General features: G+C 41.3%; 1 protein-coding gene across 1 annotated transcript in view; it reads left to right on the forward strand.

Annotated features, from left to right (window-relative positions):
- LOC117442891 (NT-3 growth factor receptor-like) overlaps positions 1-11,595 on the forward strand; it is a 43,545-nt gene extending 31,950 nt beyond the window's left edge. The window contains exons 5-6 of the mRNA XM_034078834.2: positions 1,694-1,852; positions 8,423-11,595. Coding sequence (XP_033934725.1) covers positions 1,694-1,852; positions 8,423-8,608 — 345 coding nt within the window. The 3' untranslated portion in view covers positions 8,609-11,595. The remainder of the gene's footprint in view (positions 1-1,693; positions 1,853-8,422) is intronic.
- The last annotated feature ends 3,435 nt before the right edge of the window (positions 11,596-15,030 follow it).

Below are 15,030 nucleotides of genomic sequence, written 5' to 3' on the forward strand. Positions count from 1 at the left end.
GGATGGATGGATGGTTGCTTGGTTGGTTGGTTGGTTGGTTGGTTGGTTGGTTGGTTGGTTGGTTGGTTGGTTGGTTGGTTGGTTGGTTGGTTGTTGGATGGATGGATGGTTGGTCGGTCGGTTGGTTGATGGATGGATGGATGGTTGGTTGGTTGGTTGGTTGGTTGCTTGGTTGCTTGGCCCCTCCACCACCCATTATTTATATGATGTGTATTATTGTGAGGTGTGCATCATACAATGTTTCTTATGATCTACCTGTATCTATGTTTATAATATAATAACTGTCTAATCCCAGAACACAATGATATACATGTCAAGGTATTACTATCCCAAATGTTTTCTTAATATGGTTTTGGACTGTAAGTTACAACACATGGAAAAGCACAAGATCCTATTTATATTGACAAATGGTGGAAAGCTAGAGTCTGTGAGAAATCCTGTTCCTGTTCTTCTCGTCATGAAGACAGGACTTGAAATCATCCTTCTCAAGATGTTGTACTCTTGATTTTAGGCTTGTTATCAAACATTTGATCATAAATATAATGTATAGCTTTCTTCCTTAGAGATGAAGCTTTCAATAGTATCGTTTTCAAGTGATTAATGCACAAACCACTGTAATATATAAGTATGGATTGGAAGTTGCTTACAACATTTTGAATAGCGGAACAATTTAGCTAGAAGGTCAAACTCAGAGTTGATTGAAAAGTCCCACCCTAGAAGAGTTTTGGTAACAGGAGATACAATCATTCTTGGTTGTTTTGAAACCCATGTCTGAGCAGAATTACACAAGCGTTGCCAACAAATTATTGATGTACTTTCCCAAAGCGCCAGCATGCCTGATTTGGAAGTTGTTATGCTTTTAGGATTGAAGAAATCACAGCAGTAGTTCAGCATGCTGTTCAGCAAAAGTGAAATCAGTCAATGTGTTCGCTGAGCTCCGCAATCATCAAATAATAATGTCAAGGATTCTGAACTTCCCGCTTATTCCCACATCAGTCTTGTCCAGCTCATTAAAACCCTGTCACCGACATGAATGGAAAATAGATTTGAAAACAATGCCTGCTAATGGAAGCTGAGAGCAAGGATGATTAATGAATGATTGTTCGATCGATTAATATCCAGCCTTAGAGGATTTACAGCATGCAGACTTCATTTCATGTGTTGCCGGTTTGGAGACATAACATATTTCCCCGTCTCTGTTGATACCTTACTTATTAATGCATGAGCTTTACATATTATCCTTATGCAGAGTTCAAACACGTTAGCATCCACATCGTAACTATGAGCATCCATTCAGCGGTGTCCTTAACACTGGATTCATTTCAAAATACTGATTAGACCACATTCAGTTCCACTGTTTGAGACTCTGATCCGCCATTCGATGCTTCTGCACAGAACAGATTGCTCATCAAGAACAAAGAGGTGGTTTTAATACAATAACCTATAGAATTGCACCTCCTGCGTTTCAATACATTCAGAGCAGGTGGCAGATAACTCAGCATTTTCCTATGTTGTGTCAACACACATCTGCACTTCACACATTCATGAGATGTTAAGCCCGTGATCGGTTACATGCGAGGACAGTTAATCCCCCGACGCCTGGGAGGGGTGTTGATGACTGGGTTTTCTAATCTGTGCTTTAGCCACAACATTTCATATGCAATAAGGATCCCCTGTGTTTGCCTCTCCCCAGGTCGGAGGACACACCATGCTACCTATCCGCTGGATGCCCCCGGAGAGCATCATGTACAGGAAATTCTCCACGGAAAGCGACGTCTGGAGCTTTGGAGTCATCTTGTGGGAGATCTTCACCTATGGGAAGCAGCCTTGGTTTCAGCTGGGCAACAACGAGGTAAAATAAGCATTTAGAGACAGTACGATATACTCCATGTATTTTGGATTGTACGCCATCAAGCACACATTGAACGTCTCCAAGTGATCCAATGGTAATACATTTTCTTTCAGATCACAAGCAAAGACATTAATTAAGTTGTTTTTAAAGTAGGGATCCAATATAATGGTGCAGTGATGATGTACTGTAGGCCAACACTGAATTTAGCCTCCACTGGTTCCCTTATCAAACATTTTACATTGGATATTGAAATAATGCAGCAAATAAGATCTTTGACAAGTCCCGTTTGTGGTACTTGGGGTGGTTTTGGCGCAGTGGTTAGAGCGTTGGTCATCAGATCAAGGGGCGTTGGTGAACTCCAGTTCGAATCCCGCCTCGGCCGCCATCGCGTCAGGCCGTTGTGTCCTTGGGCAAGACACTTTACCTGCAGGGGCAATGTCCGCAGTAATGACTCTTACATGTCTAATATGTGTAATGTGTACTTGCGCTTTGAGCACCCCGCTCTAATAGAAAAATGTAATGCATTATTATTATTATTATTATTATTACTTAACTCAGCAGGATAATCACGTAAGAAGACTATTCAAGAAGTAAAAGGTAACGTCAGGTTATGTGACATGCTCTCATGACTTCACCAACGCTAAGTTAAAAGTGGTAAATATTTCGACGTGTTTAGTTCAGTTGCCTCATTTAGACACTTGTTAGCAGCTCTCAGTTTTAGGACACATAAAAGCCCAAGATATCCCCCTGTGTGGTATTTACTGACATATGTTATGTCTACGAGGGAAGGCTTGGTTTTAGACGTGAACATCTCTTCAGCTCGTGTGTGTGAAAGAAACTTCTGATCAGCAATGTGATGAAAGAAATGGAAGACTGGAATCCGCTTAAATCAAACACCGGAGTTGATTGAGAGTCACGGCCGGAGCGTTCACAAGATATCCACACAACTTGCATCGTAGAGATACCTAGTCAACACAGCGGATTACACAGAAGCACAGCGCAAATCTACACAGAGAATATAGGAGTGGCCTATATTCGCGCGCTTTCCATCCTAATCGATACCAGACATATTAGAGACTAGGGTTGCCAGAAACTGACCATGATCAAAATCGATTATTCGACCGGAAAAAAAAAACATAAATAAAATTAAAAAAATATATATAAATAAAATCGATTTTTAAAAATAATATTCGATTATGGAGACTGTAGCGAATATTCGAATAATCGAATAATCGCTGGCATCCCTATTAGAGACAAAGGACGGGTCTGTTAAAGCCATCTGCGCATTGGTCACACTCCCCCACAGGAAGGTAGGGCCTTTTGGCCTTCGCCCTGTTCAAGTTACAGACAGGACACACAGGAACACTAAAATTCTCCCCTGCACAAATCTCATTAAAACATTTCCTTCACAGTGTGAACCACAAACCTTATTTCAGGCTTATAACCAAAAACGCATTCAAAAAAACATTGTCTTCCAGGCAAGGGGACAGGAAGTGGGAAAATGCTGACTCATCTAGGGGTTGCAGACTCATTTCTGCACCACTCAATTGGATGTAAATGAACACTGCCATTTCCCATCTTAATCTACTGCCTCGTGTGCCTTTTCCTACTCTGAGACCGGCGCCGGCCCAACGAGGTGATAAATGAATGCCGCCTCGCCACCAGACAAGATGCCACATTACATAACACCCATGATGAGTTTGTTTTTTCATTGGAGGCTCTGCTTGGAATCAATACAATTCAATTCCTCTTGTAAAGCGGGCTTATTGAGAAAATGTAATTGACCTAAAATAATAACCTGGCATACATTGCACTCATAAGTATTCCAGTTTAAACATCAATAAGTCATTGGGCTTGACACAAATCGGTATTACCATATCCCTGTGCTTCTGCAGCTGAAAGACGTTGGAGACGCAGCACAGTAAATGAAACACTCGGCTGATTGCCGGAAACCTTCTTCGGGATGTAACGAGATGAGCTCTGCATCGCTGTGTGCCATAGCCAAAAGAGTGAACAACCACAATCAGTTCCTGTTGTAACTTCAGGTGCTGTTAGATTGGAATATTGCACTTATTATTCAGTTATTCACATTTGTCCAACGCATTACGCTTTAATACATTACAGAAACAATTAGGAATGGGTATAGATGACAATGATGAATGAACTCATGGGTACTGTTGGTTAACTGTTTCACACACGCCTTATCCTCCATGATAGGCTTCACTACATCGACAAACATTTAGAAATATAAGTGCAATCGTAAAACAGAATGGAGATGTGTGAAATTGGACACCCCAATAAGCTGATGTTCGACAATAGGGGATCAGCCACTATACAGAAAGTATTTAACATATATTTAACACATGTAAAGAATTAGAGAGACTTCACGTATTACATTTACAAGGTAAAAACACTAAATCTAATCTGACTAAATGGTCACAAAACATTCGGTTCAAAATAGTTTAATATAATAAACAACGACACATTACAAAGGAAATAACTGGTTACAATTAAATGCATTTAAGGGTAAAGTTAACTTGAAGTCATCTCGTCTTTTTTTAAACCAACAAAAGCGTGTTTCAAATTCTAAAGGAGATTGCAAAGTTTCCAAAAATACAAATATGTCACGACATTACATTACACTTCAAAAATCTGGCTCTTTTTTTCAAAGCGACTTACGCTAAGTGCAAAAAGACAGACAAATAATTGCTGACCTAACAGGACCGTTGTTAGTGATGGTGCATTAGTTAAAAGTGCTACTTTGTATTTAATGTCTGAGATACGAGGGGGCCGACCCGGTGGCTGGAAGTGTTTTCTGCTGCCGAGGTCTGTCTGAATCGAGGGGAAATGAGTTTGAATGAATAGTGCAGCCATAATAAACATATTTTTATATTTTTCACTGAGGGTAAACATGACCTAGGTTCAATAGATAACTTGAGACAGAACCAGATATTGCCAGGCGGTGAGAAACAGCCTGAATGTAACAGCTCTGAAGCTACACTACATGATACAAAATTGAACAAATACTCCATGTCAAAATGTTGCTGAAATACCAGCGCTACAGTAGCAGAGGTCGAGGATGAACTAGTCTCCAAACTTTTATATTCAGCAGCGGCCCGGCTCTCACTGCCGCTGAGGCTCCCGCTGCTTATCTGTGCAGAGAGTCGCTTGTTAACTGGAGTCGTGCGGCATTTATCACCAGGGAGCATCGAGCTATAGGGGGACGACATATACTCTTTCACTGCCCCCTCTTCTGCCGTGTCCAAAGCCAAACACTACTGTGTGGAGCAGGGGTGTCCAGACGGAGGGCCACATACAGAAAAACACACGAAGGAATGGGCCACTCACGAGAGGGGAGGTTTATTGCCTCATCAGTCATAAATTAGCAAAATCAATCAAATGTAGCTAACTTCTGCTTGATACTTGAAAACAGCCTCCATCACAGCTCTTCATAGGGTTTCATGTCTTTTGTTGGCAGCTCATCCTATAACACAGAAGCTCAGATTGTAGAAAGAGGAAATATGAAGGGTGGATGTCAAGCTTGTTATATCATTAAAGGTGGGGTAGGTAAGTTTGAGAAACCGGCTCGAGATCGCTAGAATTTGAAAATACACAACCGGAAAATCTGCCACTTCCTTATAGAGCCCCTCCTCCAACGCACACGAACGCACACATGACCAATGAGGGCACGAGATAAGTTTATGCCCCGATGGAAGGCTGACAGGCAGGTAGGCCATCCAATCGGCTAAACGGACTGGATGTACTTTTTACAGCGCCACGGCTTCCACAGATGACTTTTTTTTATGGATTTTTTGTCAAAGCACTTCAGATATTCATTGCTATCGGGATGTTAAGAGCATTCCATGGAATATAACAAAAAGTGTATCTCGAGCCGGTTTCTGAAACTTACCTACCCCACCTTTAAGTTATTGGCCTTCTTTTTTGTTTTAAACTATGATTTGTTTGAAAATGTTTCCAACTTTAATTGACTACATTTATTTGAAAAGTGGGCTTATTAACACATGAATACTGTGTCTTTTATTTGTACATATGTATTTTAGAAGTACAATATATGACAAGCACAAGTTTAATTTGTGGGCCATTATACCTGTTGAATTAGCTGAGGGCCGTTTCAAAATGGGCCACGGGCCGTAGTTTGGACACCCCTGGTGTATAGCATAGAAACAGGATGAGAGTAGAATGCACAATGAGCTGTTGCAGTGGTAATTGGACTGCACCACATGTTGTTGTTGGTTCTCACTTAGCTTAGCTTGTCCTTCCCGTAGAGGTTAAGATGACGGGCTGTTAGCCTCATCACGAACAGCCCGTTTGGCTTATTTCTTTAATCAGTGTAGTATTAAAGCGCTGTGGAGTTAGCAAGACAGCTAGCCAACCCTCGGACATTGTGCTAGTTGGATAGCTTGCTTTGTTAATAACTATCATTCCCAATTTGAGAATATTCTGAATATGATGCTGGTCATGTTTTACATACAGCATGAGTAGTTATTCTCACCGTAGTTGTTGCACTTAAAGACTCAAGCACTTATCTTTTCTCACTCATAGCAACTTTATTCATGAAAACAGCTGTCGCTGTATTAAAACAACCGATGAAGAAACGTTCTTCTTCTACTCTTTCTTCACTTGCACACTTTCAGTCGGAAAACTAGCAATTACATGTCCAAGTTAATACTGCTTCTGAACAACAATAGAATATCATATGCAAACTATACTTTCAAATAGCAACTGGAACGTGGGGTACCTTTCTACCCAGTTATACTTAGTTGGCATACACATACTGGACACACAAACATAAGCAAAGCTTGTAAATTAACCACATCATGAATTGAGGGAAACTTTTGAAGCAATTGGAGACGGGACTCAGAGAGACTCGAGGAGAGCCAGAGCTTTGATGGCAAACACTGACGGTTTATCTGGAGCTTCGGCCGGAGAATTCACACGACAAGTCGTGAGCCACGAGTTGACACAGGTTGAGACGCCAAATCAATTCTGAATTAGAAGATTCTCTTCTGTAGTTTGAGGCTTTAACTAGATCAACATTCTTTATCAGCGAAACTAAACAAATATGGACCCTGAATCTAACTAGAGCTGTCGTCCGTAGAAAAGAATGTGCGCCAGGGAACCTACGTTTCAGATCAGAGAAGGGCCTCTCGATGTCCCTGAACAATAAACCATCTCATGGCGGCTTGTCCTCGGTCATAAGCCGGCAACGACAATGCGCCCAAGCTGCTCCTCCTTTACGAGAGATAGCAGCGATACCCAAGGCCGTAGACCTGTGCCGTGGGAAAGGAGACAGTGAGAGGAGAAGCGTATGAAAGGTTGAATACCTAACAACATTATTCCATAACAGTTGTCACATAGTATTTCCTATAAGACTCATGATATATGTCGTTTCATGAGCTTTCTTTGGTATACGATGCATTCAGAATACGAGTCTCGTTAAGTGCAGTTTGCAAAACCTCTGCCTCTTGCTAGACACGACCCTGCCTGTGTTTTGAATGGTTAAACAAGTGTGCAGGTAAACATAGAATTAGTGGAATTAGGTTTCAACGGCTTTGTTAACGACTTAAAAGGAGTCTTTTTTGGTTAAAAGGTAAAACCAGAATGTTTATTCCAAGGATAATTACCTCACATCTGTTTCGGCGGAGGCTGTTGCCATGACCACTGCAACCTTTACTGCTTGTGATTGTGTTCTGGGGACTTGTGCAAAGAGGCTCCATATGTCTCTGCAGGAAGTGATGCTCCATCCCCTCGGTCCGGGTCTCAAGGCGGTCTGTTGGTGACAAGACGAGGGGCAACAGGTGGAACAATACAAACGGGTTTCCCCTCGTGGGTGTTGTTTCAGGTGTTGCTGACCCTCTTGAGTATTAACCACATAAGCGTTATGTTTATTTAAACACAGATTAGGTGTGTGGTACATTCTTTCCAGATAATTAGGCTCCAGATGTAAGAGCGTGAAATAGCATGACACCATGATATGTCTTACGGGAGATTTTCTATTGTACCTATTTACCTCTGTTTGTGATTATACTACGCCTACGGCTAAGAAAACTAGCCTGGTGTTTGAGCTGGTTTCAGTACACAAGGGTATGCGGTGACAATGCTTGAACTAAAAAACTAGAAAGTTCTGCAGTTTTTCAGTGCAGCGCATTCATTACACACCAATAGATCCCTATCTATTCTATTAGGCGACAGCGGCTTGCAATTGGTACACAAATAAAGTCAAATTGTCACCGCTGAGTGAGTCATGTGGCTAATTAGGGCACAAGTCCAACAGAGAGATGATCAATCCCGATGTTATCAACACCGCCAACATCCACCCCGCACATATTCAGTCTGTTGTTATTTCGTGGCTCAAAGATCTTGGTTCCTCTTTAATATTGGACACATTTAAGAGCGAATGCACACTGTTGATTCTTTCATCTCAGTTTCATTAGTTCAAACCTCAAAGGACAGTCTGCTCAGTGTCGGCCGTTTCTCATTATGCCCGAACCGAAGCAATCAGTCGGTGAAAATGTTTTGTCTCACTCCGCCGCCCTGTCTCCTCTGCAGGTTATTGAGTGCATAACCCAGGGTCGGGTGCTGGATCGGCCACGGATTTGTCCCAAGGAGGTTTACGACATCATGCTGGGCTGCTGGCAGAGGGAACCGCAGCAGCGACTGAACGTTAAGGACATTCAGAAGGTCCTGTTCGCCATGGGGAAAGCCACGCCGGTGTACCTGGACATCCTGGGCTAGCATCGGCCCAAGAACGACTCACGCGAATCCAGGAATAACCAAACCAACCTACTCCACTGTCGAACAACACCTACAATGTTTGGGAAGGACTTAAGTGCCTGTAACACTTTTGGATATAGTGGATAAAACATATTCAAAAAACACGCACTTTTACATTTTGTTTACTTCCGTATAAGATGTACAGGTTCGAAGAAGACTTCTTTTTTCTTTTCCCCCCCCAAAAAACTGCAAAAATACACAAAAATGGAGATGGGAGTAAAGTGGACTGGCAATAGGAACAAGGCCACTGTTTGATTATAGTATGAAGAGGACACACATCAGAATTAAAATCTATCCTGGGTTTGGTTTTATGAATATATATAGAAATATTACATATATTTTATATTTATTTCTTTTTGTCAGGGTTGAAGTGTCTGCCAATAGTGTTGCATTAAGGGCTCGGGCCTGTCCCAAGATGTCACCGACAAACTATTGGGCGATTGGACGATGGCAGCCTTACTTGCACTCTGATTGGCTGGCTTTGACGTTTCCATGGGAACTCTTCGTGTGGAATAACACTGGATGGTTGAAAAAAATCAAAAAGGAGCGCTCTTTAGAGGACCTACCCAATCAGACAACCGACAAATCTATTTTAATTTAAAAATAATGTACATATTGTAAAATTATATGTGTCAAAATTATGTTAACTTATTTTTTTCGGGTGTTATTTTGGTTATTTTTCTGACTGTGGTCTGGGTGGCTAAAGTACGAAGCTATGGTATTTGTTTTCATCCTAAACTAGAGGCGATTTCTCTTGGGATTCACCTGTGTTGGTGCGGGTACGTTGTCTTTTGTGGTAAAGCTGAAGGGCAGTTTGAAAAATCAGCTGACTGCGAATCACAGAGACTCTGAGCCATGGACACGACACTTTTCCGAAGAGGTGATGAAGCCTCTTGATCACTTCCCACTTCATATGCTTTTTATGGAAAGAATAATGTGTTGAAAAGTAAAATCCTACACCACATCTTTCAAATACATTCACACGCTTTGAGAAACTGTCCTGTCACTTTTAGGCATTTTGGTGTGAAACTGCTTCTCCACGCTTAAGAAAACACTTTTTGTAATTGAAAACGATTGAAAAGTTATTTCCTTTCTTGCTGAGAATTTGATAAGATCAACACCACTATTGTTTCAGTGTGATCAAGATTCAGCTCAAGAGATGTTAGCTTAGCATCAAGACTGAAAAGGGGGAGTTAGCTAAGAATTAGCATGCCTGTCTTTATCCATTGGTAACAAAAACCACCTACCTGTAAATGTTATTTCATCATTTCTGCGTTACGTCGTCCTCGTATCATTACCTGATGCTAAGCTAATCTTACGCTTGGCTAAGCTAACCAGGTAGCCTTTAATTTACCGTTCAGACACAAGAGTGGTATCAATCTTCTCGTCCACCTGTTGGCAAAAGACAAGTGAGCTAATTTCCCAATATCTCATTAAAAAAACCTTTGAGGTTAATACCAAGAGGATCCTGTCACTTCACAAGAGAGAAAATAAACAAAATGGCCGCTTAACACTGAGACCCACTGGGCCGTATACGATCCCAGATATCAAGCCGTCTTCAAAGCATAACTCATGAACAGAAGAAGCTTCTTATCACGTCTGGCACAATCCCAACACATGTGTGACATTTTCTGTGTTGAATGTTTTTTGCAATAGTATGGTTCGAAGTTTTGTTTTAATAAATAAAGTTAAAGATTCAAGCTCCATTTTTAGTTATTTTTATTTTTATGGGCAAATATCCCCTTTTATCGTGTAAAGAAGTCTTTAACGAGTAGCATATAACATTACCTGAGGCTGTGCTGATTTCTGGGATGTGTACTTGAGTATACTGTACGAAATGATAATTAACAAGGCAACACACAAATATACAAAAACGCAAATGTCCTTTTGTGGGTCTCAGAGGGTTAACTTGCATTTGTTTAAAAAATATATATATATACACACACAGTTTATTTCTTTCCCGTCAGCTGTACTTGACCTACAGTCAATGTTTCTTCCTTGAACTCGTGGCCTTTGCATGTTTAGCAGAGAAGAGGTTTGCCACCTTTCTATGCTTTGATGACAGTCTGTTAAATCCAGAGAGAAGCCACTGAAGCAGGTCAATGTGTTAATGTATGCCAGGCATTCAAAATAATAATCACTAAAGTGGATCAGCTATCGCTATGGTATTGCCCTCGCCATCATTTCTTTTGTTGTTAATTACGGTAAAAACTGAAGAGTTTTGTTCCAAAATGTGACAGACAAAGATGACCCCCAAAAAGCTTGAAAGCAACAAAAAAAAAACTTAAACCAAATGAAATTATTTTAAACGACTCGTTCGTAATTAAGTGCTGAGATTGAGTTCATTTTTACAGAGTGGATTCTGTAGATTTCTCAGACACTGAATGATAAACCTCAGGCAACGATTTTCCTTTATGTTGTATCTGGATATTTAGCGTTCTGGACTGAAACTCTTCACATCTCTTCCTTAGTATCCCGATATGAATTCTTATAGTTTCACCGTGTTGTCTCCCCTCCCTTTGGGACTATGTAAATCATTAATCAGTTATTTTGAGTATTTTAAATGGAAGACAGGATCAAACCCAAAGCATTGAGTTTTTGTGATTTCTCTCGTGGTAAAGATACACGCTTAAAGACATGATGACACAGACTGTGAGCATTTGCAGGGTATTGTAATCCTTTCATGGTGAGTTAAATATTGTTTAAAACGTTTTTTCTTTTCTTGGATGAACTAACTGAACACTTTTTGAAGCAAAGTTGGCATATTACCATGTACACATGTTACAGAATATAAAAATGTGGTATAACAACTGCAGTATATACAATACTGGTATTCCATGATAGATCTTTGTATTAATGTGACTCTCTTAAGAAAATGTCTTCAAACAATCAGACGATCTCCTTTTCCATTTTGTCCTGTCGTATAAAGATGTGTACATTTGACTAAATCTCGTATTCATCTAAATCTCTCACAAAGCTGAAGGACATGTGTTCAGTGTACGATGTGTTTTATCTGCTGTCTTTTCAAAAGTGAAAAAGTCTTTAGACAAAGGCTGTGGTTCCAGAGGTGGAGCAGGTCATCTTATAATCACAGGGTCAGCGGTTCGATCCTTGGCGTCTACTCTCCGTATGTCGAAATGTCCTCGAAAAAGATGGGCAGCCCAATCAATTTGTGTCTACACAAGTCTGTTGTTATATTATTCGAGTTGTTCTATTGGAAAAAAATCACAATGGAATATTTTTGAACGCAATACAATCACAGGGATTTTCAACAAAGTCGACCTGCTGTTGTGCAACGCCATGCTTTCTTGAGGCAAATTAATCAAATGTTTCCAATTAACTTAAAATTCCTATATCATTTAGCAGTCCCAGTTGCCTGACATGTGGCATGGAGGTCAAATGTGTTGGTATGAAGGTGTGTGTAGGGTTTAAGGCCAATTGTCCAGAACGAGGAAGGCTCTATGAGTAACCTAGAAAAATACACATAACTGAGGGATTCCTTGACCCATGACCAAATTCATGAATTATTGGTCGTCTTGTTGGAGCCATTTTTGAACTCTCACAAATTCCCCAAAAGCCTCTTATTACTTATACTATACTATACTTATACTTAAACTGTGTCTAACATATAAAATGCACTACTTTCTATCTAAAACAGTGTTTCTCAAACTTTTTCATACCAAGGACACTTAACCAATAAAAAAACACTCGTGGACCACCTAACTCCACAAATATCCAAAAACACATAGTTTTTTACAAATCGCCTGCAAATGGTACAAACAGGTGGCAACATGTGTGACGAAGGTGTTGCGCTGGGCTATATCATGCAATCAAAAGTTAAACTTAAGCTCGATCCATTGCGGAGATATTCCCGCGAGAGTGCGGAAAACTTAAATGTATTTATTTATTTAAAATGTGAAATTTTACCAATATACTCACGGACCACTAGGGGGCGCTCACGGACCACCAGTGGTCCGCGGACCACACTTTGAGAAGCACTGATCTAAAACTCTGACATTTGCCAAAGGTGTCAAGAGTTACTTTATGAATACAATTACATACATTTTTTTTTAGATTTGATTGGATTTCTGAAAAGCTCTACTTACCCAGACACAGGGGCGGACTGGCCATCAGGACGTTCGGGACGAATCCCGATGGGCCGGTACTGAAGTGGGCCGGTCAGACGATGTGGGCCGGCCGGTAACCGGCAGGGCTCGACATTAAATGGCCCGCTGGCCCGGAAGCACTATTTAGACACCCCGGGCCAGCATAACGTATTTTCCACTTGCCCACTCAGGCCACTAAAAATATAAAATGTTTCCTGTGGTATTGGTATTTTGACTAGCAATTTAGTTAAATTGTTTTGTTTATCAACGCTACAACATAGCGTTCCGTGAGTCGGTTGTCGTTGTTGTTGGGTGAAAAGCAAACAGCTGTTTGCTGCAGAGCGCAGTGCGAGCAGGCTCCGGTGAGCGGGAGCGCGCTGCTTCACTACAGACTCTCGCGCCACCTAACCATTCGCCAAATGTTTTTAATACCAGCGGTAACCGGCCAAGCGCCGGGCAAAAAACAATCTTCAAATAAAAGAAAGTCACCGGAGGAGTTAAAGGAGAGTGACGGGGAGCATGAGAAGAAGAGGGAGAGAAAGTTTCAGCTTGATCGATGGAGTTGGCTGCAGTGACGCGTCCTAAAACCCTTTTATAATCTATCATTACATTTATGATTGGGAAATTATAAAAGTAGGGTAGACATGTGGAGATTATCCGGCTGAACAAAACGTGCATTTATCAAACGGGTTTGTTTTCCACAGACCTTATTTCCAGCTATTTTCCAAAACCCTTGTGGAGGGAACCAGCAGCTTTCAGGACGCGTCACTGGCTGCACCTCTCAATATGATGCCAATATAAACAAGGTCTTCTGTCGGCTCTGTACATCAATGCCGACCTATGCTGACAAGTAAGTGAAGAGTAGACAATATAAAGGTATTGGCGAAATGTCCCAGCAGTTTAGGATCATGAAGGTTCTAATCTAATCCATAGCCATTACATGTCTAACTCCTGATGACAGGACGGCAGAAAGTGCATTATACAAATAATAATAATAGCAGACATGTTTTAACAATGACCACAATATCATTATTTTAATAAACCAAATATGAACAATTGAGGAAAATGAGGAAGAACTGATGATTAAAATGTTGTAGTACAAGTAGTAATGTAGTTAGTGCATACATTGCAACAAATGTGTTAATTTTCTTCATTATTAGTCGATTCTTTTTTTGGATGAATGCTCCGGGCCAGTGGTTACAATGGTGGGGCCAGTGATAATACAAGTCCACCGGCCCGGAGGTAGACATTATTTACCCTTAATGTCTACCGCTAGTAAATTGTCTACCCCCCCAGTCCCCCCGAAAATGTACTAGCGGTATTTACTAGCAGTATTTACTTGCGGTACCGCGGTGGGCCGGCGGTACCGAAGTGGGCCGGTCGAGAGTCCCGGGCTGATTTGTAGTCCCAGTCCGCCCCTGCCCAGACACGAACCTAGAAGTAATTCTACTGAAGAAAGTTAAAAGAGACAAAATTGCCCGACAAAAATCTAACCGTTGGATTAGAAGGGGACGGCACTTCTTCGAGATTGTGCCACTCTTGAAAGGCATCACACTAACTTGATCCGCTGTGTCATCACTTGCCAGGCAAACAGTTTAATTAGCACCCTGCTACTCGATGATGTACCTGGAGAAGGGCACCTTCGTGTCCTTGATTGGCCGGGCGGCGCATTGTCAGAAGAGTTTAGACTCTGCAGCAGCGAACGACGACTGGATCCCCTCTTTGCTCCGTGACCCAGCATTTATTTGTTTTGCCAAAGGCTGTTGTCAAGCCACACCTTGTTCTCCAATGTCTTGATGAAAGAACACCTGCTCCTAAAAATAAATTAAAACTGTTGCGTGTCCTCCCGTCTGACTGCCGGAAGATTTACCCTCAACTTGTATCATGTATTCTGGGAACGCCGAGATCAAGCTGTGTCTAATGTACGGAGCGTAGGATCAACTGCTCAGAGACGTATTATGTGTCTTCCTAGAGGAGAAAGAACATGCTGTTTGACAACCATAGTTGTTTCGAAAAAAACATGTCTTTATAGTGAGCCGATAGCTTGGAGGCGGACGGAGAACCACACGTCCTCAGCGGGGATCAAACCAGAGATGTTGCAGTAAAATAGCTGTAACCTTTTGGGATGAGAATTACCTCACATTCAATCCCACCGTGATGGGACGGACATTACATTAAAACTATGTGCATATAGGTATCAACAGGATCAAGGTCGCGTACTTAAGTAAAATGTTAAGCAAAAATGTGTTATATCTAATTATGCTGTTTATAGGCAGC

Source organism: Pseudochaenichthys georgianus, chromosome 3 (genome assembly GCF_902827115.2).
Source record: "Pseudochaenichthys georgianus chromosome 3, fPseGeo1.2, whole genome shotgun sequence".
In the NCBI taxonomy this organism is placed as follows: Eukaryota; Metazoa; Chordata; class Actinopteri; order Perciformes; family Channichthyidae; genus Pseudochaenichthys; species Pseudochaenichthys georgianus.